The sequence below is a fragment of the Sciurus vulgaris genome (genome assembly GCF_902686455.1).
Source record: "Sciurus vulgaris genome assembly, chromosome: 4".
Lineage (NCBI taxonomy): Eukaryota > Metazoa > Chordata > Mammalia > Rodentia > Sciuridae > Sciurus > Sciurus vulgaris.
The window spans coordinates 155,059,677-155,085,002 of NC_136464.1; the positions used below are offsets into that span (position 1 = coordinate 155,059,677).

General features: G+C 35.0%; 1 protein-coding gene across 8 annotated transcripts in view; it reads right to left on the bottom strand.

Moving 5' to 3' along the window:
* The window catches only part of NBEA (neurobeachin), a 660,252-nt gene that overhangs the window by 18,800 nt on the left and 616,126 nt on the right, over positions 1–25,326 (bottom strand). For 4 of the 8 annotated variants that reach the window (XM_079137358.1, XM_079137359.1, XM_079137356.1 and 1 more), the window contains 4 exons: positions 21,839–22,006; positions 4,216–4,278; positions 3,799–3,888; positions 1,218–1,410 (listed from right to left, as the gene is read on the bottom strand). In XM_079137358.1, the coding sequence (XP_078993484.1) occupies positions 1,218–1,410; positions 3,799–3,888; positions 4,216–4,278; positions 21,839–22,006 (514 nt within the window). The remainder of the gene's footprint in view (positions 1–1,217; positions 1,411–3,798; positions 3,889–4,215; positions 4,279–21,838; positions 22,007–25,326) is intronic. The other 4 variants (XM_079137360.1, XM_079137362.1, XM_079137357.1 and 1 more) reach the window with 3 other exon arrangements.

Here is a 25,326-nt window from a genome sequence, read left to right on the forward strand (position 1 = left end):
AATTCAGGGGTACCTGACCACTTGAGTAACATCCCCAGCCCTATGTTTTATATTTTACTTAGAGACAGGGTCTCACTGAGTTGCTTAGCACTTCACTTTGGCTGAGGCTAGCTTTGAACACATGATCTTCCTGCCTCAGCCTCCTAAGCTGCTGGGATTATAAGTGTGTGCCACTGTATCCAGCTCATTAGTTATAATTTTTGCACACAGACAGTACTTAAGAACAATTGAAAAAAATCATCCTTTATATTTTTCTCTTTGTGCAAAATACTTCTAGAAGCTGAAACTCCTATGAATAATGAAGTCATATATTTTTCTTTCAGATGTTTGCTGCATACTTCTGATTGAATGGCAGTAGTGCTACCCCATGTTGTTAATGTCACCAATAACCATAAAATAGGTATACTTTGAAACTCTTCACAGATAAAAGTATGGTATAAATCATTGCATTTTTCAGAGCAAGGTAGAAGTCAGCAGGCTAGGAAGAGTCAGGTTAACTCAGCAGGGCTCATCTGCTCAGGTCTGGAAACAGTGGGAGTCCTGTGCCTTCCAGGGAGATCTTAAGTGGTGAACTGGGCCAACTAAATCATTCGGTCATATCTACTTCTGCCCTGGTTAAATGCATATCAATATGTCTAAATTTTTGTGACAGCATTATATCACTTGAAGATGTACTGGGTAGAACATTTAGGAAGGAACATGGGGTAAACATGTGAAATGACTGAATGATTTAGAGTCTGTCTTTTTTCAAAGACTCTAAGTTCCACAAGGATAGAGATGAAGTTTGTCTTGTTCATTGCTGTATTCCAAGTGTCGATGCACAATGGTTATTCAAATATTTGTCAAATAAATGAATGACATTGAAGAAAGAGGATTTGAAGCTATTATTTGGAAAATCCAAATTCGAACTCACTTTTGTTTAATATGGCATAAAGCGGAGGTATAGGGGTTCGGTGATAGACTAGGGAGAGGGAGGGTCTGATTTATTTGTAAAACTGCTTCATTTCATCAAATATGTATTTGGCATTTAACCACACACCATGACCTCTGCGAGTACTAACATATAGCTGTGGTGAGGATGACAGACCAGTCATTTAGTTGGGCCTGATGATGATCCACTAGGCTGTTTCTTGTAGATTATCTGGCAATGAGAGCTACCCCAAGAACACCTCTCCTACCTTAACTCTTTAGTGAATGCCTTGCTTAGGACCACATACCTACTGTGTTGTGCCATCTGTTCACTGCAAATAGACGGCTGCAGGTCACTGTCACCACTGCAGGGATGGTCAGGTGGGGTAGGGTGTTGGCAGCCACGTGAGTTACTGGAGAATTTGATGGAAACTTCAGCACCATTATCACATCCTGCTGCATCTGATCTTTAAACATGAGGGGGCTCTGTGGAAGGAAACACTGTTGAGTAGAAAGGGAAGAGAACAGAAGGAAACAAAAGGGATAACAAGGTTAGTGGACGGTGTGGGGAGGAGGGGGCTATAACAGACAAGGCTAGCATGAGCATGAGCAGGGATGTCCGAGCCATCTGAACCATGCTACTGGCCACAGTCTGTCCAGACAGAGCAGCTTTCACTTGAGGATGGCACAGACAGAAGACAACAGGCACTCTGTGACATCACCGATACAGGATGCTGGAAGATTAACTATTAGTCTCAATTTGGATGTAGCCAGACTACCATGTCAAGAGTTAGCTCACAGATACGGCCACAAGATGGAATCTAATTGTGTAGTTAAAAAATCAGTTTGGTAGAAAATTTTGTCAATCAGTGACTGATATTGTTTGAATGGAATACAAAGTGAATTGATTGATATCTTCATTTCTATCTGGCTGATCTGAGGTCTCAGCTACAGTCTAAATAATTAAAATATATAATGATCTCCATAAAGCAGCCAGAGGGCTCCCCTGTCAGTGTTTTCACACACATTTCTGCTCTGGCATGGCCTGCCTGCCTCCTTTCTCCCTTCTAGACTGGGAGTTTACTGAGGGGCTAGGCTTTTACTTCTTTTTTCTCTTTTTAACCTTTGTTTCTTGAAACATCTAGTACATGACCTGATAGGAAGTAGATACTATGAGTACCAGAAAACACTATAAATACTGTCATATAGAAAACACAAAATAAGAATGCTGGAAATACTCATGATTTAGCTTTCCTACATGTTTTGTAATTGTTTCCTCTATATATGAACCCTCTGTGACAATAACTTAGAAGCTTAGATCTTTCTTTTTAAAAAGTTCCATGCCAATTTAGTCTCTAATAATTTCCTGGAGGAAAGTAATGAATTCTGACTCGGCATTCCTCCAGGATAAATATTTTTATTATTATTATTATTAAAACTAAGGAGGAAATAAAAATTCTTCTGCCAAACCATTTCATAAAATAAAGTGTTAGAGATATTCTCCTGGACAGGTTATTAAAAATGCCTCATCTGGAAGCTCTAGGCTTCAAAGCCACAACTCCATGTCTACACTAGGGCTGAGAGTTTAGTCTGCACGTAGTACAAACCTGTTTTATCACAAAGAAGAACCAACTGCAGTGCAAAGAGTTCACTACTGACTAACCAGGGAGCTGAAACTGGCTGAGCTAATTCAGTCATCTGCCTCTGCACCTCCAGTGCTTATCACCATTATCTGATACACACAAGGGCTCAATATGAATTTGTTAAATAATTGATAATTTGCTGAATGAATGAAAGGAATGAATAATTTTTTATTCACCAAAAGCAACTTATAAAACATTTACATATATATATATATATATACACATGACTATATTCTGGAACACTTCACTCTAAAATGAGGGTACTTATTGCTTTGATGATGGAGTAGCAAAATTAAACTGTAATTCATTTTGGAAACATTTTTGACTTCAAGCATTTTTTTTGCCAAAAAACTGGTGAAAAATGAGTTTAAAAATACATTCTAAGAATATGTCCTAAGAAACAATTTTACCTTCTTCCAATTAGCTAAAGAGGGAAATGTTTACTATTTACTGATAAACTGAAAAAGGTACTGTTTTGTTAAGTGGGCTTTTAAAACATGATTTAAATGACAAGGTAAGAAGTTTTCTATTGTGAAGTGGGAATAAAGGCTTCATATGAGTAGCTGATGAGGATGTAGGCTAACATTCATTAGGAACTTGTATGTCAGGGGCTAGACTAAGTGCCATGTAGGACCAGGTCATTACATTTTTAATAGTAGGTACTAGTTTTACCCCTATTGTTACAGACATGGAAATGTATACACAGAGGAGCTAAGGACTTTGCCTGAGTCATCCACTAGTGAGTGGTGGGTTTGGCACAAGTCTGGTTCTGGGGCCCTTACTCTCACCCCCTCTGTTCAATAGCCTCTCTGCAGTGGTCATAAATTACCTATGTATTTCTTTTCCTTTTGTAAAATGAACATTCTCCTTACCTCACCCAGTCATCCAAAATTAAATTTGGCAATATCATATTGTGTTTATATTTTCACTGTAATTTACAAATGTAATTTAATTTTGGTGTCAGCATGTGTCTATATGCTTGTATGTGCATGAATGAGTTTATGCAGAGGCATACACAGAGAAGATGGCTATTTTTATGAATCTAAAATTGGGCTAGCTTAATTAGTGGGATTCAAAAGTAAGAATCATACTCCCATCTCTGTTTCTCCCTGGCATATGAATATGTCCTTAGGCTGAAGAGTTAACCAGTAGCAAATTGAGAAGCCTTTAAAACTCACTGTTTTATTTGTTCTATTCCTAGGTACAAAGGAAAGAAAAATAACCTCAACATGCTGATATGTCTTACCAGGTGCATGGCAGAGCTCCGAGGGGGATGTGGCTCAATAAGCAACTGAGATGGCGTCTGTCCAAAGTTCTGTATCTGTGCCTCCATGGCCTGCAGGGCAAGGAGGGTGATTGTCATAATCAATATGCATCAAAGAGAGAGGTCAACACACTCTTTGACAATGCTAGTGTATCCCAAGTCAGCCATGAAAAAAGTCCAGAAAATTCACCGGGTGCTTGTTTCTCAGGGTGCAGAATCATCCAAGTGTTAGTATTTTGTAGACAAGCTTTGCTTCTTCTTCCAAACATGCTTCAGTTAACCACATCACCATTCTTATTATCAGAAGCTGGGGTTAAACGTGGAAAGGCTAACCTGTGAGTTCATGCATGCAGCTAGAGACCAAGAACACACTTTGAATACTAAATACAACACATATACCTTGATAAAGTCCTTTGTAAGGAGGAATGTATAAGGATCTCTAATGAAATAAGTTTCTGGAATCTTAATGGGGAAAAAAATGAGACATGAAGTCCACCACTGATATAAAATAAAAATCAGAAGATCATACATTCTAATCAATTCAGAGGGCAAACAGAACAAAGAATACTAAAAATTTTGTATAATAATTAAATATGGCAAAAATTTCCCTAAAACATATCATAGCTTGTGCTAGGCTATTTTAGGATGAATTAGGAAATACTACTTATATGTATGAGTTATTTCTTTTGCATTTTTTTTCTGAAATTTTATTAGAACTCACCCAAAAAGGAAAGAATTCTTTAGATATCCTGAGCTATATATTTTATTAAAGCCTATGCAAATGGAAATATTAATGAGATTTTTATGGTTTCCAATGAATAAAAATAATTTAGACTGAAAATTGTCTGGCTATACAACATACCTTTTTGTGTGTGTGTCAGAGGTAATCTTACAGGAGACTTACGTATTCTATAAATGAATTCTATAGGCAAAATATTTCAACATATTAAGCCAGACTATGAAATATTTTTACTGAAATATTTTAAGTATGTAATTTAAGTCAACAGGGGAGAAGTACAAAATTTACTATGATCATTACTCTGTTACTATGCTAATTTTTCCCCCTAAAATTGTGTGCAATTTTGTTGCACATAAAAGTGAAATACAGAAACCACTGCTGAGTTCTTGAAGGAGTGCAGGTAAGTTGGTAGATGGCTCTTGACACAGCAATGCCACTAATCACACTGCTATCTATAATTCTCATTTATAAAGTATTTAAATTTAACAATCTATCCTCCTAGACTGCATTTCAAGAAAATGTTTATCAATAAAATGTGAAATTTCAAATTTATTAGCAATATTAAACATGAATGCATCATTATCCACCATATTTTAACAATTGCACAAATGGGTTTTGGTTCTTTTATTTGCAGAGGCAATGGGATGAATTATTAAATCTCTTTAAGTGCTGTCCAATTTTAATGTATACATTTATTTGCATGGTGTCCACTCATATGCAAAGTGTGGCTATTAACTAAATTGTATTCACATAGATATCATCATACTTTGTCTCCCCAATGCAAGATTTATGATTATAAAAGGGAGAAGAGGCCATTTCTGGTTTGGTTCACATCATTAACAATAAACTCTCGAGAATTATTTGAAAGAAAATAACAAGAGCAGTAATTTTATTGTTAAAGCTGCCCTGCTTAGCAAATGTTCAATATCCGTTTTCAAGTATCATATGGGGCTGAAATTTCTCTAACAATAGGTACTTTTGCCTGTGTTTTCACTCCTCCAAGAAAAAGGATTCTATGGTGTCAAGAAGCTGGGGTAAAACTAATCACAACTAATCTCTAGATCAGTGCCTTGTACTTAGGCAGCCTCTAAATGCTCACTGAAGGAATGAGTCAGTAAACATGCTTTACTTGACTTCAATTTTGTTTCTGAAAGAGAAGTATTAAAAGGATACTTGGAAATATTATGGGAATGACATAATTTCCAGAAATCTTCTGTATAGATCTCATCGGCAGGTCCCATCTCTGATCTTCTTGGGACTAAGGCAGAGCACACATACCCATATATCTAAATGACTCCAAGATGACATTAGGAGCTGTGATCAATCGTGTCTTTTTATTATAACAGTCTATTCCTACATTGAACATTTATTTCTTTTGAATCCCTCTTCTGTGTGATCTACATCACATACCTTCATGACTCAAAGAATCTTACTCCAATATCTATTTTTTAGCTATCTTGTCATCCTGCCTTCCAGTAATTCCTTGCCCTCTGACTTAAAAATATATTAATCTTTCTGATGCTGGTAAAATGTGCTGTCTTCTCTTTTTACCAGACATTTGAATGGGAAGTGATACTATTGACTTTCTTTGCTTGCTCTCAGCATCCTGTTTCTGTCCCCCTTTTTAAGAAAGTCATTGATGTCTTCCTTGTGGGGAGGCAGGTACGGTGACTGGAAGAGTTGCCCACTGAGATGCAGGACATTCTGCAGCCCATGAATCTCAACAATTAAGGACAATTCAGTCCTTTTTCTGAGAGCTATTCCCTACATAGGAGACAATCCTCCTCTAAGGTTGACCTTGGGCAGGGATCTCAATCCTTTGCTTCCCAGACTCTGCACATCTCAGTGAATGCCCTCCAAGTCCTCACAGCACATTGCTGCCCTTTATTATGGCATTTAACTACATTTAGCATGCATGTCTCCTCGCTCAGACTGTGAATCTCTGCAGGTCAGGATTATGGCTTAGTCCTAAAAGAGGCTCAAAATTATTTGCTAAATATAGAAGTGAGGCGATAGCAGAGTATTTGTGCCAAACTGAAAGTCAGTCTCAGATGAAAAAAAAAAAAAGTCCACAGTCACCAGAGGGAGAGCAAATTTCAAAGTCCTTTCCTTATGCAAATGAATATCACAGAAAATATTGGCAGTCATCTGTCGAATGCTTACTCTGTATAAGAGATACAAAGTCAGACACCAGACTGCCCTCAGCAAGTTTGCAGCCCCAGGAAGAGAGATGTGCATATCAGTGCACATGGCAGGTACAAGGACTGCACTGGAGAGAAGCCCAGACTGCCCTGAGAGCTCAGGGGGATGATACAGCAGAAGGAGGAGTAGGCTCTTAGGAAAGGGACTTCCAGAAAAAGGACATGAAATGAGTTTGGAGATTAAGTAGGACTTAGCTAGTCATGAGCATGAAAAATAATTTGACATATGGAATTGTTCCCTCAATAACTGCCAAATCAATACATCGAATTAGAAAAGCTACTTGGAACAATTATAAGAAATTCTTTCTGTATTATCAAAACTGATATTTTAAAAATTATATAAATTGCAATTTCTTTCTCTAAGTTCTGCATGTGTCAGAGAGATTCAATGCCACCTTTATTTATAAAACATACTGAGTACCTACTACACACCAGGTGCCATTCTAGATATTTGTGCTATCATCAAATAAAACAGATAAATTGTTCCTGCCCTCACAGAGTTTACCTTCCAACTGAGGTCACACACTGGCATCTCATGAGCTAGAGAGATTCAACTCACAGACAGGATTTTTATTTGAGTCAACATTTACAGTTCAAGTGATTTCATACAATAAATTGAATTTTCTGGCTTTTCTCCCCAAAATTAGAAGATCTGGCAATATCATCCCAGTGTTCCTGCACAGCAAACTTACCTGGTGCTAAGGCACAGCTGCCCTTTTTTAAGGCCCATCACTCCCGTGACCAACGTATAGACTTGTGCTTGGCCTATTTCACTTGCTTATTCTCTGATTTTTACAAACTATGGAGTTTGTGAATCCATTTGAAAACTAAAAATTATGAGTGCTCATGAGCCTGTGTGAAGTATATGGCAAAAAACTAAAAGTCTATTAGACTTCACAGAATCCAAGATGTTACCCAGTACTAAAAGCATTATTATTGTACATACCATTAAGAAGTAGGAAATGCTTCAATTAAACCATGATACATCACTGATTGATAAACAAATCACATTGGGAGTATTGAGGTATGAAAATGATGTGCATCTCAGAATCAAGGAATTATAGTAACTTTGTACATATAATAAACAGTGATAAGGCTTACATATCTCATACACATCTGGCTTACAAACTAGAATTTTCAAAACCAATGACTGCCAAACCTTCCATATTTTACAAATATGAAAGGCAACATAACCATTGGTGAATGACACTTTGGTAGGATAACACGAAAATATGGACTGATTTATACTTAAATAACATTCTTTCTTAGGCTTTTGTAAATCACTGAATCTGGTATTTTGAACTTAAGCTTCCTTTGTGCATAATTTATTCATTTCTGTACATTTCTTATTAAACATTTAGAACTGATAAAGTACTTAAAGTATACTAATCTTACGTGTATAGCTGAATGAGTATACATGTGTGTGCATGTGTGTATATGTGCGTGTGCGTATGTGTGTGTATGTGCATGTGTGCATGTGCATACCTTTATCAAGACAGAGGACTGTGGAATGGAACTGGAAGTCTCCTACTCTGATTGAATGGTGGTAACAGGAGCGTATACTTTTGTACAGATAATCCTGTACCCTTCCCAGACCAATTATTTCCACACCACAATCCCTGTTAAGCTAATCATTTTCTTTTCTTGAATTTCTGATAAATGGAATCATACTGTACATATTTTCTTTGTCTTTTTTTGATCAATATAATGTTTCTGAGATTCGTTCTTTTTGTGTGCATGTCATGGTGTGTTTTATATGTTGTATAGTATTCCATTGTATTAACCTACCACAACGAATACATTTTCCTGTTGATGGATATTTGGGTTGATAGTAGTTTCAGGTTATTATGAATACAGTTGTTTAGAAAATTCTTAGATGCATCTTTTGAGGGCAGTAAGCAGACTTTTCTGTTGGGTGTATACCTAGAAATGGGTTTGCCAAGTGATGTGGTAGGAATGTGTTTAGTTTTACTGCTCAATTGACTCCCCAAATGGTTGTATTGATTTTGTATACTTATTTCCTGTGTTTATGAACCTATCATGTCATTGTCGAAGCCGTAAAAAAAATAATTATTTAGATCATGTGGTCTTTTGGGGTAATGATATGCTGAAATTGCCACACATCTAAACTTAATTGTGTCTTATGAACTAACAGTATAAGGAATACCATGTTAGTCCTTCACAAGGAATTGTTCAGATAGGCATCAAAAATTAAGTTAGTTTCTTTAAAGTTTAGATTTTAATTGTTATACGAATTCTTATAGAAATTATTTTGTTGAATATTTGTTGATCAGTCTTCATGTGCTCCGTGTTTATTTTTCTCCCCAGCTAAGACCCATCAAGAAAGAGATGTGTTTAACCCCTTAAGGGAGTTTTCACATGTGGAATTTCACAGGGGTAGGCAGAGAAATAAACACATATGTGCACCAAGCTAAGCTATGCATGGGTGAACAATGCACATGTACTTTGGAATAATGTATGTGATTTTCAGACTTCACACACACATATGACATATAACTCACTTTTACCTATTTATCTGTAATATAAAGCTCCATTAGGGAAATTATTAGGGACACTTTGTCTTTTGTCTCCTTTCTACTCTCTGATTATCCCACTCCTAAGTCTTGTTAAGCTCTCCCATGTAAAAACACTTCAGGACCTACATACCAAGTTACAAAATTAACAACATATTCATCTAGCCCTCCGTTTTTCCTTCTTATTCTTTTTTTTATTTTTTAGATGTTGATGGACCTTTATGTTACTCATTTATTTATATGTGGTGCTGAGAATCAAAACCAGTGCCTCACACATGCTAGGCAAGTGCTCTACCACTGAGCCACAACCCCAGTCCCTTTTCCTACTTATTCTTATAAAACTCTATAGTCAACCAAGCTCCTCTCTAGAGTGTTGTCCATGCCCTATACAAAGATGACCAGTTGCAGGGGAAATGAGGGACAGAATCTACTCCAATTCTCAGAATAAGGAGCACCTTTGGCAATTCATCAACATAAGGAGGGTGTCTTCGTAAATGTGCACAAAGGGGCTGTGTGAGCCTTGGTGGGAAATATACTATTTCCCTTTGACTTTGTGCCCTTTGTGTAATTGCTCTGTTTCCTTCTTGCCTTTCCTTCCAAGAAAATTCTAAATGCTCTATGAACTTTCTTCCTCCTCTAAGAACTACCTGGGCTTAAGTCCTCATAGGAGGAAATGAATAAATAGGTTGTTATCCTATATGTGCCTGTTAACATGAAAGAGTCATAACCAAGGTTAAAGTAAATGTGGCAAAATAAAAGGTAAGTCAGTATTTAGGAGTCAAACATTTTCTTCTATGCAGGTGATAAAAACTTAGGATAATTTTGTTTTTTTTTTTTTTCTATAATGTAGGTACATTTAACCCAGATATCTTTTTCTCCCATGGGATCATTCAATTTTTTGTAAATATAATTTAGTATCTTTCAGATGAAAAGCCATCAAACCTATAGTGCCATGAGAAACATGAGCAAGCTAACAATGCTGGCTCTCAAATGTCCTATGTCAACCATTTTCCTTGTTCTGCTTAAGCTTTTAAATTGATTTCCAGAAGAAAAAAAGAATCATCATTTAAAAAAATGCTCACTGGGCTGGGGCTGTAGCTCAGTGGCAGAGTGGCTTGCCTGGCATGTGGGGCACTGGGTTTGATTCTTAGCACCACATAAAAATAAACAAAATAAAGGCATTCCATCCATCTATAACTACAAATTTTTTTTAAAAACATGCTCATACTATATTCAAATAACCAGTCAATTCATTGACAATTTTTAGAAAACTCCAGGAAAAAATAGTACAAATGACTGGAAACACAGAAAAAAATTCAACAAGCTTCCTTAGTTTTGAGTGTATCTCAAAACTAATGATTCTTTCTTATAATGCTTTTAACATTTGAAAGCATCTTTTTAAAATTAAATCATAAAATACAAACTTGCACAGAGCAAAAATAATATATATGTGTTTTACATTATCCTTCTCTTCTATTTGGAATTCTACCAATACCAAATAAGGAAAAATAAGCAACAACAACAAAAACAACAACAAGAACCCAATGGGACTTTGGGAAGTCTGAAGTGATAAAAGGAAAGGTTACTTAATGGCAGAGTGTATTTTAACTAATAAGCTTTTGCTTCTGGTTTATTGTTGTAATAAAACAAGATCATATAAAGCATTACTTTTTAATGTTCAAAACCAGGAGCAAAGTAAATCAAGCAAATAATATATGCACTTTATTATTTCTTGCTTTATAAACATTAAACTATATAAAAAATTAAAATGGTATTTTATATTCATCTGCTTCTAGTTTTTTATGGAAACCACAATAAAAGAACAAATATTTTTCCTTTTGTTTTACCAATCTACTACATTAAGGTCAAAAATCTATTCCAGCAAAATTATTGAACATTTAAGCAAATATTTGGTTACTCCAATAAAAGAGGACCACATTTGCTTTAATTTGTAGACTGTGTTGGACAATATTTGAGGGAGGGTTCTCTGATTTATTTCCTGCTTTAGTTTTTGGTTTCATTCATTTAATGTAAACTTAAACAGCAATTCTATTGATTTCTATTTCCTCCTTGGAATGGTGAATTTACGATGACATTAACAAATGAATGTGAAAAAACAGTAAACATCATTTCCTCTGGACAGAAAATGTTCCAACCAGAATATTTTCTTTTTGTATCAGTTCAATGCCCTTGTGGCAAGCTCATTTAATTTCTCTACTTAAAATAAGTGTTAGTTTACTCAAGTTGGAACAGTGCATGCATTTCAATGTAGCTGGTGGTGGCTGACCTACTCTGGGTGTTATAAGTCTGCTTAGCCTAGAGAAGTGAAGAGCCCAAGGGGACAGATGGCTGAGCTGGACACCTTCTATGGCTCTGAGCCAGAGGCTCTATGGAAAGCTTCAGAACATTCCGTGTTCTCAAACTTCCCACTGGGTTTGCCAATGACACAGCTTAGGTCAGGAGACCGGAGGCAGAGGTATTTACTGTGTGGCCCTCCTTGCCAGGTCCTAGTCTAGCAGCGGCTAGGCTGTATTCCTCCAAGATCACAGTTCTTACTGGGCAACCACTTCTCTTGCCATGTAAAAGAATTAATGTTTTGGTAATGCCTCCCTCTCCTTGTCCCCTATGGTACTGGAGTAGTAACTGCCAGGAACTTCATTTTTCCTTATTCGATCACTTTATCCTGCCCATACCTTTGTAACTAGGACCATTTTAGATTCTCTTCATTATCTCTTTAAAAAATGTTAATACACATATTTTAAAACTTACTATTTTAATCATACACTGCAGTAGCGTTAAGTACATTCATAATGTTATGAATCCAATCTCCAGAACTATTTTTATCTTTCTAAATTAAGAGTCTATACCTATTAAACAAAAATCTCTACTCTCTTCTCCCCTAGGCCCTGGCAAATGCAATTCTACTTTCTGTCTCTATAAATGTGATTACTCAAGGACCTCATACCAGTGAGATCATACAGTATTTTGTCTTTTTGTGACCATCTATTTCACTTAGTTTTAATGTCCTCAAGGTTTGTGTGCGTTGTAGAATGGGTCTGAATTTCCTTCCTTGTTAAGGAAGTTTCATTATCCCTCTGAGAGGGTAACGTGCTGAGCTCCTGATGGACAAAAGTAGTATGGTATTAAGGTATAAGAAGAGAGAAGTTCTGGTAATATTTTGCTTCATGTCTAGGTATGACAAACCAAAATAAAATTATATCTAAGCATAACACATTTCTGAGGATTTGGAATATTTAAAAGATAAACACCTATGATAAACTTCTAAGGAGGAGCTATGGGGTTTCTTTGCAATCTATGTTTATTAATATTCACAAAGAGAACAGAAACACTTTTTTTTTCTGGCTGATTCAGAGACTGACCGACCTGAAAACGGGTTTTTGCAGATGATCTCTTAAGTATTCTTCCAGGTTTTGGTTCTTTGCTCACTTTGGGGTCAATCATTATGTAGTACATAAACAGAATCAGGACAACCTTCTTGCCTAACTCTTCCTGGTTAGATAAGTTTATATAAAATAAATCTATGTTGGCTGATTCAGGAGGTAAAGGAGAAGGAAGGAATAAGCTGGAGGAGGGAAGGTGGTACAGGAGGAGAAATGAGAGAGAAGTAGTGGTACAGGGGGCAATCTTTCCAAGTTTACTTGAAGTTTCCAATTGTGAAAAGAAAATAATGATAATGATAAAACTAAAGTAGATTTGTTTGGTATATGGAATGATATTGAGATAAAAGTTCACCATGTGAATAAAAGCATATACTTTTATTAAAGCAAATTCAGGTTAAAATTATTACTGTGTGTATTCAATAGAACAAAAGGTTCTTCTGTGATTTTGACATAAATGGAAACAATACTTTAGAAAGACTCACTGAGATTTCAAATGGCTTTTAAATAGGTTCATTATCAATATGTTTACGAACTTTAAAAATGAGTCCTAAACATCTAATTGAAATGCTCAGGTACTTAGATTGAGTGATGTCTACTTCTACAAAATGAAACATGCAATATGTTTTGAATGATTGTTAATTTATGCTGAGGTAACGAATGTGTAATATAACTAAAATCTACGTTCATAGAAGATAAGGAAATCCCTTCCAGCTATTTCTTCAATAAACGGCAGGATGCAATTTTCACCCTTCTTCCCTGGAGTCAAATACGACTTTGGATGCTTGTGAAAGTGTTTGCTGTTAATTTCTGAAAATCAATAATTAGCATTTAACACCACACAATAAAAATAACACAAAGAGGAAAAAAAAGCACCCCTCACATAAATGACATACATCTGGCTTTGACTAGCTGCATTATTTATGCTTTTGTAGGGAACAAGTGATGGCTGCAGACTAGCTAAGGGCTGCAGTAATTATGAGGAGAAAAGATAAACCTAAATTAAAGATTTATTAAGTAATCAAAATTAAATGTGTGTCATTAATTTCCTTGATACTAATTTCTATATTGAAACTGTGTCAAATCTTTGCCCCACAAGCTTTATTGCTCTGGATGAGAGACATGTACCAAATGCATGCGAAACTATGCCCTTGTTAGTTTTAGGCCTCATGATATTATTCTTGCCTCCAAAATGATCTTTTAGCTTTATATGAAACACCTCATGTCTATATCTAATCCAATCATTAAAATGTAGGGCCATTACTTGTATTTTAATCTGGCTTCTGAATTTGTTAAAAATTTCAGCTCAGTAAAACTTCCTTTCAGTAATGATAGAAGGAAAATGGAGATAGTGTTAGCCACTTTGTTGCTCATTTGGTGCAATCATTTCTCCAAATAGCTTCCCAGGAGAAGAAACCTGAACATTTCATTTGAAGACAGTTAGGCCTGTGGCACTTGAAAGTGATCAACATTGCTTTATGACTCATTCAGGAAGATCCATGGAGTGGTGTTGATATCTCTTGTCATAAAGAAGTCAGAAATGGGGGAAGGACAAGGAAAATGAATTCACAGAAAAAACTAAGCAATGACTACAGAGGCCATCAATGTTGTCACTATGAATACTTAAATTTACATCGTCATGATGAAAAGTGTGTTAATTTTTTTCCTTATATATTTTATGAGTTTATCTTCTTGGGAAAGCTAGCCTTGCAGCTCTTTTGGCTAAAGACACATTTGTCCGGGTGGTTCTTGACAGCCCTATCATGTCAATTCTCTGTAGTAGCAAGGAATTCTTCAGCAAGAAAACAAAGAAAAACTGAAGGGATCTAGTGTACTTCCTATGGGCTTATTTCCACCAGAGTGTATTCAAAGGGATGCTTCGTAATCCCTGTCAGATCAAAGTGAGAGATAAAAGGAAAAAAATATCTAAGACAACCAAGAAACTAGTTACAGGAAATTAGACAAAAGGTCTCATATTTTTATAACTCTTGGTAATATTTAATATCTTTAAAGGCAAAAATAGATAAATGTGTCTATAAACAAACATTGCACGGCTCATAGGTTCTAACAGCTGCTGGCAACCCAGTACTTTGATAGGCTTAAGTTCATACCTCTTATTGTCAAAGAGAAGTCATTTGAATCATTTTCAATTAGTAGATAGCTCTACAGGTATGATGACTAGTTTTGCGACAAGCTCAGAAGTTAGTATCTTGTGAATAATTTGTGTGGTGTGAGCTTACAGCTTCTGTTGGAATATTAACTCCATAGGTACACTTTAATGCCAGCGCAACACTTATGTGAATTCACTTGATAATGTGAAGACTAATCTCCCTGAGAGGAAAATTTTAAAAATATAAATAATAATAAAGGAAAGCATGCTAATACTAATTTAGATCAAAAAAAGGGTGTTATAGGCAACAAGAGGGCTGCAATTAGGGGGCCTTTATAGAGTTTTGGAGACACTGCTCAAAAGAAATTTTTAAAAACATGATTTTTCTCTTTTAACTAAATGATAAATACAAATTAATTGAGTTTAACTGTTGCTACTGTAGATCTTTTTAAATTAAATTGATAGTTTTGGAATTATATAAAGGAATTATTAAAACAGAAGCTCTTGGGTAAAAATCAATGTCTGTGTTGTACTTTACAGTTTAAAAAATTTTTTTTCAAATCTTTTCTTCTATGAATTAGGTTTTGTTTCTTTCATAATTTTTTTTAGGTGAGAGAAAAAAGGTACCTAAAAGTTAAGTGACTGGTTTAATGCCACTTAAATACTAATGGTGGGCTGTAATACAAGTTATAAAGATGGATTTATATAAGTTTAAAAGATGGATTCCCATCTTTCTACCCTTTTTTTGTTGTCTACTGCCTATGTAACATTGTATAAGGCAGACAGACTTGAGTAATTATGTCTGATAGTAAGCATGATAATTTCTTTAAAAATTTCAGAATGAAATATTTTTCACTCATTGTAAAAGCATACTAAAAAATTTCATGGCATTCATTTAATTAATAATCTCTGCTGCTAATCAGTTACTAACTATGGTACAATCTTTTGGAGCCTTTGGAATCCTCAAAGACCGATAAAATTATGTTTTTCTGAGAGGAATTCGAACAAATGATTAACAAAATGGCTAATAAAATTCCTTAAAAATCATCTTAATTTTCTTTCTATAATTACTGAAAGTTTTAATGTGTTGAAAGTTTTAACACATTCAAAAACATAAGTAAAAGAGAAGGAAAAACACACAATTCAAATTAGTGAAATGGAAATACACATTAGGCTTCCATTAATATTTGAGAATTGTTTCAGAAGCAAGAAGAATCTTAGCCCGCAAATTAGTAAGTTTTAGTATGTGCAGTTATTTTTAAATTCTTATGAAATAATAAGAAAAACTGATTCCAGAATCAGATGAGCTCACCTAAGTCCTGGTTTTAAACTGGGAAAGTATGTAAACTTATGGAGAGATTTTTTCCCCCCAAACAAGCCTGCTTGAAGTCTCTCCCTGATATTATGACACGTCCATGGGATGGGAAGGACACAGTGGACAGCAGGTTAGAAGAGGCTAGATGGGGGAGTCACGTGTGTTTAAAAACATCAGAGGGGGCCGGGCTGGGGGTGCAGATGTGATGACCTGAAATTGGGAGACAGGTTTAGAGGAGTTCATTATACCATTCTCTCTACTTTTGTAGGGAAGACTTTGGAAGCTTTCCAAATTCAAACACACCTTTGGTAGGGCAGTGTTTCTTAAACTTTAGTATCTCCAACAAGCCACCTGTGGATCTCATCAAATTCGTGTTGAGTTAGTAGGTCAGGGAAGCCTGAGCTTCTGATCTGAAGTTCCATCAAGCTCCCAGCTGATGCTGATACTGCTGGCTCTGGACCATATTCAAGTAGCAAGGAGTTAGAAAACCATGTGACTTGATGATTTCAGGATCCTTTATTTCCTACATAGGTCATAATGTGGAGTTTCTTGGTGATCATTTAAGTAAGTACAAATATAAAGCAAATCACAACTTTTTATTAATATGTAAAAAAAGATAAGAAAGAATATTCATTATCATGCTTAAAAAGCACTGCCAAATAGTTGGTTGAGCTCATGTATGAAAAAGTATCCAGAAGATTATGATGTAAGCCAAGACTAAAGACAATTTAAATAATATCTGCTCTCCAACAGATCTAGTGTTTACATATTAAGAAAAGCTTTGTACCAGAACTGTACTGTCATGTTTCTGCCCAGAGGCTGTCATGATAAAGTTTATTATCAATTACTGCTTTACAAGTATAAAATAAGTTAAGCTGTCATAATTTTCCCAGCCAGAAATCCTAAACTGTCAAATGAATGTCAATTTTTAATCTGACATAGAGAAGAAAATTATCTGTTATTCTGACCTCTAATTTCTTGACATTTTAATGCCATAATTGCTGTGGTTAGTGCTGCTTCATGATTTCACCTGTCAAGGAAGAATGAATCAATAACCTTAAGCCATTTCTCAAGTTTTACCACTAATTTCAAAGCTCAAAGTTACAGGCAGATTATAGAATATTTTTAAACAAAGGAGACATATGTAGATATTTACATATTAATTATTTCTATTTTTAAATCAGTTTTTAATTTGAGCATGGGAATAAAAACCATCTTCCTTAGGATAACTGGAATTTAATATAACTATAACAAGCCTTCCTTTGATTTTATTTTTGCGGTACTCTTTATATTTTAATAATATAAAGATAACCATTATAAATAAAAGGACTGTAATAAGCTCAATGAAAGGATTAACTTATTATTATTATTATAATGCATGTGTGATGCTGGAGATGGAACTCAGGACCTCCCATGAGTTGGGCAAGTGCTCTACCACTGAGTTATTTCCTCAGCACAAGGGTTAACATTTGGAACTGCATTTTTTAAAAGAATTTAAAAATTTTTTCTAATTAGTAATACATGAAAGTAAAATGCATTTTGACACATCATACATAAATGGAGTATAACTTCTCATCCCTCGGGTTGTACATGATGTAGAATTACACCAAATCACGTAATCATATAGGCACATGGGGTAATAAGGTCCAATTCATTCTACTATCTTTTATTTCCAGGCATATGCAGGGTCATTTCATAAAAGGGTTTGATCATACACAGGACTTTGATTCTTTGAGTAAAGGTCTGAGCACAAAATACAAGGTGAGCTACAAAGCATAGTTGTGACTTCTGCTAATCAACAGAATTCTCCAAGATAGTGGAAAACAGTATAAACCCTGGAGTCAAATAAAATGGATTCAAACCCCAGATCTGCCACTTACTACTGACCATTTGGTTACACTGTCTAAGCCTCAGTTTCCTCATCCATAAAATGGGAATACCACTACTAATCTCACATGGATAATTATATAAGTCATCCAGCTTGGGGATATGCTGATATTTCTAGCTATTTCTATTAGAAAGGCTAAGCTTAAAGAAAAAAAAGGGTAAGAAATAATGTATACATGGCGGTAGATAGAGGAATTCAGAGGGAGAGGATCACTTTGGTCTCAGATGATCAGGGAAGATGTCCAGGAAAAAAATGGCACTTAGAAGAGGTGTAAACTCCCTCTTATGAGGCTGAATAGGAAATTTCCTTCATCAATATTGTTCTTGGGCTTCATGATGAAATATCCTGAGTCAGTGATTCTTAATCCTTCAATGAGTCATGGCCCTCCTTAAGAGTCGAATTAAAGATATCAAAGGAAACTCTGTCCAGAAAATGCTGCTGACTTAAAAAAAAAAAAAAAAAAAAGGTAGGAGGAGTTATGGAGCCCAAGCAACCCATTCATAAGCCAAAGCTAAGGGCACACAATGCTTAGACATTAGGATGCTAACGATTTTGAAATGAAGCCCAAGGTTGCTTGGCCCAGTCTCGTGATTCAGATATACAAACGTCAAGCTCTCTTCCATCTCATCTAATCTCAGGGAACGCAACGGCATCCACCCCACTGTGCAAACTCAGAACCTATGAGTCACCCTGGAAACTGCTTCTTCTTCAGTCCCCCTCCATATCTAGCCTGCCACCAAGTCTTGTCCACTTTAATTATGGCCCCTTACATCCACCTCCACCTCCTCTTCCAAGTTGCCATCCTCCTCTCTCAGGACCGTATCCCTTGTGTCCTGTCACCCTCAGAGGCACTCCAGGCTCCCTCCGATCTGGCCTCGCCACAGGAGGTCAAATGAACTTTTAAAACTGATCATATGGAACCACCCTACACCCACTTCTCTCTCTTCCATAGCTTTCCCATGAAACCATAACAAACAAGGGCAATTTTCTTGTTGAAAGGAAGTCATACCATTATGTCATTGATAACAAAGAGTGCTACAACTCTGTAACAAGTAGAGGGGAGAGAGAAAGTGATGTGGAAAAAGTATGGCAGAGAAGACATGGACTAAGTACTCAAAATGTCAACAGCTCCTATTTATATTCCCAGTTACTTAGGAAACTAGGCCCATATGTAAACAGACATAACCAATGTTCAGCAAGGTAAACAAAACAATATTTTCCCACTCTACCCTCTAGTTTGGGAAATTAAAAGTAGAAAAACAAATTATTCACATTTCCAACATCCAAAATTATCTACTTTAAACATCTTCAAAAATTTTAAAAAATTTTTTGAAGACTTTTTTATGATGCAGAGAAGAAAGTGAATATAAAAATAAATCAACTCAAATGCCAACAGAGAGAAAATATTAAAATTAAGCAAAAAAAAAAAAAAAAAAAAAAAAACCAAAAAACAAAACCATCATTCTAGGCATCTCTATACAAACATGGATGCATGTATACACAGGTATAAAAAATTCTTTTACAAAAATGGGATCATATCCCATGTTATTTCTATTGTTTATATATCTGGTGGCATGTGCTTGGGCCTGTTATGGCTGGGGAAGGAAGGTAATAGTATCCCAGGTGTGTGTTCACTCACATCTAGTGTTCTAAGAGCTGTTGGGGTCAGGGACATGAGAGGGGGGCTCAGAGGGCAAGAACATATATATCATAGTAGGATTCTAGGAATCTCTTTAATGGAAACTCAGTGTCTGGCAATTACATTCTCAGGAGGGAGACGTGCTAAAAGGAGAGAGAGTCTTGAACTGAGGCACTCTAGCTGACATTAGGCAGTGCATCACTAGGAGATAATAAGTAGGCATAATAATATACTGTTCAGACAGCTACAAAATAAGTAAACATGTGGTTGAACTATTCCTACCCAACAGAAAAACATAAAAGTATGCATTTTATGTAATGTCTCATTAGGAAGTTCTACAGTATGAAGAGTTGGATTTTCCACTGTGGAAAGCAATGGCATGATACTTTACAGAAGCAGATATTTTTATAAGACTTAAATAAAATATACCATACTCATGTAAGTCTGAATTCTAATTCCAAATTCTTTCTATTCTTTCATTTCTTTTTTATCCTCATTTAAATATGAAAAGCCTGCTATTTTTCTGTCTGTTTTAATCCTGCTTTGTATTTTTATAATAATCAGGATGTGCAACATATCTGTATTTTGCCCAACAGGATTAACTTGCAACTTTCTTAATAAGGACAGAACTTTACTATAAAGGATAGATTGATATTTCAAAATACAGAAAACCAAAAATGTCTATGATGTTTAAAAGTAAAAAACAAACTTGGACTTAGTTTTGGAATATATGAATAAGCTATACCAACTATATTCTGATTCTAAAAAGTGTTGGTGCTAAAAGAATAATTCAGTTTGTAAGAAATACATTTATATATATATATATACACACACAGGCATGTATTAAGCAAAGGCATATAGTTAAAATAATTAGGCTAAAATTATCTTTCACCAAATAATCTGTTTTCAATTTACCCACAACTGGGGACAGATACTAAGTTAGATGAGTATAATGATATGTAGAGAAAATTCCTTATTTCACCACCCGGTTTCATAATACCTGGTTTCTCTCTCATTCATTCATCCTCTGGCCCTAATCCCATTTTCTGTGCATAAGATATAGTACAATATTGCCTCTAATAACATCCTTGCAATGTGTTCTTTGCATATTCAGCCCTAAGGGTCCAATGATCAATGATCAGGAGGCTCCTCCCTTCCCTTTCCTATTCTATGCTGGAGACATACAAATGAAGTCATTTTAGTTTTATAGAGGTATATAGGAAACAACTGTATGGATGCAAATTATTTTAGTAGAGCTTCATTTCCCAAATCTACATGTTTTCTACCTCTAAAATTAAAAAAAAAAAAAAAAAAACATGCATTCCCTTGCTTGGTGGTGTAGAATGGATGACTTATTTTGCATACAGCAGATGGTGGATATTGGTAGGATGGAAAATTGGGATATAGTTTCTTTGTAGAAACACTTATGTAGCAGCTGTTTTATCTCCACTCTTTGTACCTATCTGAAATCATTTCATTCAAAGTGGAAGCGATTTAAATAATATTTTCCACGAGTATTTTCACTAAAAATACTTATAGCATACAATTCCCAACTGTTCTCTATAAACATTTTAGTTTGAGAACATTTAAGAATAAGAATCTAGAAATGCATCTATTTCATTGACATGTTTCTTTGAATTTTCTGTCTAGAAGACTGCAATTTTACTTTGATTTAAAAATACCCACACTAGCAGATTATTTTATTATGAACTACCCATATTTAAATATTCAACTAGGTTTCATGCATTAATAACAAACACACTTAGTATGTATTTTTTTGGTACTGGAGATTGTTCAACCACTGAACATTACATCCCCAGCCTTTTTCCTGTGTTTTAGTTTCTTAGGGCCTCGCTAAATTGCTGAGGGTGGATTTGAACTTGAAATCCTCCTGCCTCAGACTCCCAAGCACTGGGATTACAGGTGTGCACCCTTGCAGTAAGCATTTTAATGAAGATTCTGAAGTAAAATAAAATAAGGGTATGAGTTCAGTAAAAATGTCTGCAATTCAAAAGAGAAAACATGCTGGTTGCATTACTTGTTTTTGATATATATCCATTTTTCCACATTTGTTAAGAATCTGAAATCTACATGCAGTAAAGAGTTGAAAAGAAATTAATAGAGAAAAAGATGGAAAATCAAATTTTTGCTTGAGAGATGCCAGAAATTTCTGGAAAAATTTGGGACTTGACACCTACCTCCCTAAGCACAGGATCAGTGATACTATCCAGGTTCACAGAGCCTTCATAGGTCAGGTAGTGAAAAACGTTCAGGGCACGGACTGCTTCTGGTCCTCGCTGTTTGTAGCCAAATATCAGGTCGATCCACTGATGGAGTTGGCAAGAAACAAATTCACTTTCCAGGGCCTGAAATGAGTCAAGAAAAAAATGAGAGACAGCCCAAAGTTAGCATAATTTTATACTTTTCTTTCTGTGAAATATTCCATATAAATAAGAAGAATATGCTTTTTATGTTCCTTTACTAATTTATATACATTTGATCTTCAGTTCCTAGAAATGGCAAAATAGCACCTTTAATAAGATACAGGCCTAAATGGAAATTTTCTCTTTTTAAAATGTGTAACTTTCTCTTGGCTCCATTATGTACACAATATGAATTCTAATATTATATAGATTTTCTACAAACCTACTCATATATAAAAGGAAAACAATTTGGAAGAGCAGTTTTAATGCCATTTTACAATTTCATTTCTAGTTTTTAGGCATTAGTTTGAAATTAAACAGTTTTATAAGAAACTTTAATACATTTATTTTCCTGCCTGAAGTCCTCCATTTATCTTTAAGACAACTAGAAAGGAAGGTCTTCCTTCAGATGTGAATCAACTCAGTTATTATAGAGTCTGGGAATCAGAGTTTGGGATATTTGCTAGCTAGAGGGAAATATGAAAAATGTAAATTACTAAGAGTCAATGACTGTACTGAAGAGGCAGAAGGAAAAAAAAGAGAAACACTTTCATTTCATAAGACAGTTTTCTGGGGGATCCTAATAGGGTGTCTTGGTCAGGCCTGTGACATAAGCAGGTGCATGGCTTGCTATGCCTCTCACTTTACTGAGTTCATTCATCAACTTATTGATTTAAAGAAGACACCAATTTCAACAAAAAGTGTATATCTAGCTTCTTAAATTTCAGCTATGTACATCCATGCAAAACAATTTTCTAAATTACAGCTGTCACTAAATATGGGAATGAAGTCATTCTCTGGTTGCATGTCCTTGATTTCTAGGGGGCTAAAACCAATTTGGAACTCACTTAATTAATACATGATTTCTTGAATTAAGTTTCTCAAAATTGCATTCCATTTTTTAAATATGTTAAGTATTCTGAAAAATACTTTTTCAATTTTTCTTGTGATCACAGTAACTAGTAATTTATTCTCTTCAACCCCTTTCCTGATTCACTCCTTTTAAAATTTCTGGTTAGTATTTCATTTATAACAATTATTGAGGATGTTTCTCATTCAAATATGTAAATAGATTTTATGAAAGAGCAGAATTTCCTTAATAGAACTTAACAGAATTTCTATATTCTATATCTCACTGATCTTTAATTAACAGTTCAGATTAGAATGTAGGAAATGAGACAAAAATACATTAGAGGAGATGTTAGTTAAAATTCTATATTGGTTATGTCTATAATATCAGTTTGGTAAATTTGTATAAATTATTTTTTAATTCAGTATAACAGTCAATTAAGACAAACATTTTGATTATTAGTAATATTTTCAGTGCCTGGTACAATAAGTGAAAGGCTAAAAAATTAATAAATGTAGATTCCTTATTGAGTCACTAATACCCAAACCCATTCACATGAATTGAGAACAGTTGTAGAATTATTATTTAAAGGAAGATTTTAACCAACACGACTGGCCGAGCAGCAACCATGTGAAATCAATCTTACAAGTAAAGGCTTGATAAAACTGGTCATTTTGCTATAGTAACATCATTATACATATTATGAAATGCCTAATGCAATCATGAAAAGAGAGGGAATGACTTTTCACTAAAAAACAATCTGAGTTTTTAAAATGTGTTTATTCCCTTTTATCGCAATCCCCTACTTTCATTTGCCTCCTCCTCACAGGCAACAACTGCTAACCTGTTCAGTGTTTCTCCTCCTGTTTGCATGTGCTCCTATAAAGCAGTACTCACTCTTTGTGCTCATGTGTTTTTGATCTATAAACATGTCCAGGATTACAGATTTCATTTTTTCCCTTACTTTGTTCATTTATCATTGCTTTTATGATATTCCTATGCCACTATGTCTGCAGCTAGTCCACTGCTTCTCATGGTTGCACAGAATGCCCCAACAATGAGCATCAGGCTGCTTCCAACTCCTGATGATACGAGGCTGTGATCAATGTCTTATTTGGGGGCTTTCTGAACCTCTGTGAGAATTTTCTTGGGGCTTATCTGCTGAATTATTACTGGTGTATTACCACCCCAGACGTGCCCCGACTCCCTCTCCCCAGCTGGTCTGCAAAATGACTGCCATGTTCCTACTTGCTCCAGCAGCACATGAAGTTTCTGCATGTCCACATACTCACTGACTCTTGGGATTAACCAAGTTTCTAATTTTGGCTGGTGTAACAGATATAAATATTATCTCACTGTTGTTCTAATGTTTATTCCTCTGAATACTAACCAATTTGACATCATTTTAATATGCTTGCTGGTCTTCTGAGTTTCCTCTTCTACAAATTTTCTGTTCATACCTTTGGCCCACTTTTAAAGTGGAGATTTATGTCTTTATGTTGTCAATTTGAAAGGTTTTTTTTTTTTGTATATTTTAGGTAATAGGTCCTTACTGATGTAAAATATGACATACATTCTCTATGTGTCACCCGTTTATTAACTATGCATTCTTTACTGAATAGAAATTTCTAATTTTGAAATAACTGAATCATTTAAAAAATGTTTCTGCTCTTAGAATATTGTTTTAATGTTACAAGGTTAAAGTTCCATATTTTCATGGTTTATTTTTATGGATTTATTATTCACATTTTAGTTTTCCATCCATCTAAAGTCTACTTTCATTCACGTGTGGTATTTAAAAAGTAGTACTTTGTTATAGTGAGTCATTTTTTCCAATACCATCTATCAAATACACATTCATTTCTCAGTGATGTGTGGCATCATTTTTAGTGTGTATGTTTTAAATGATGATTCCAAACTGCTAATATTCACAGATAATATGATTTTCTATCTAGCAAAAGCCTAGGTCTAGCCATCCATTCTTCCCTGGCTCCCTCACTGCTTCCTTTCTTATCTTTCACTCTTTGGTTTGTATATCTATTTTTTAATCTAGCTAGATGTGTGTTTAATTTTCTATACTCATTTCGTATCTTAATTATTTTTATTTCTTATATATCATAATAGCACATTCTATTCTTCCTTTTTCAAGATTAACTAGGCTAGTCATGGGCCTTATTCTTTCTTATAACTTTTATAATTAAGTGTATAGATATATTGAAATAATTTTGTTGGTGTGCCAATCAATTCATAAATTAAGGTGGGAATACTTAGATTAGGTTTTCATATCCAAGGTCCCAAAATGTCTTTATTTATACCTATCACTCCCTAAGTCCTAGAGTAGAGTTAAAAATCTAAAGTTTCTCCATAAAAATTTGATTCTTGGTATTCTTAATTTATTCCCATATAAATTTTG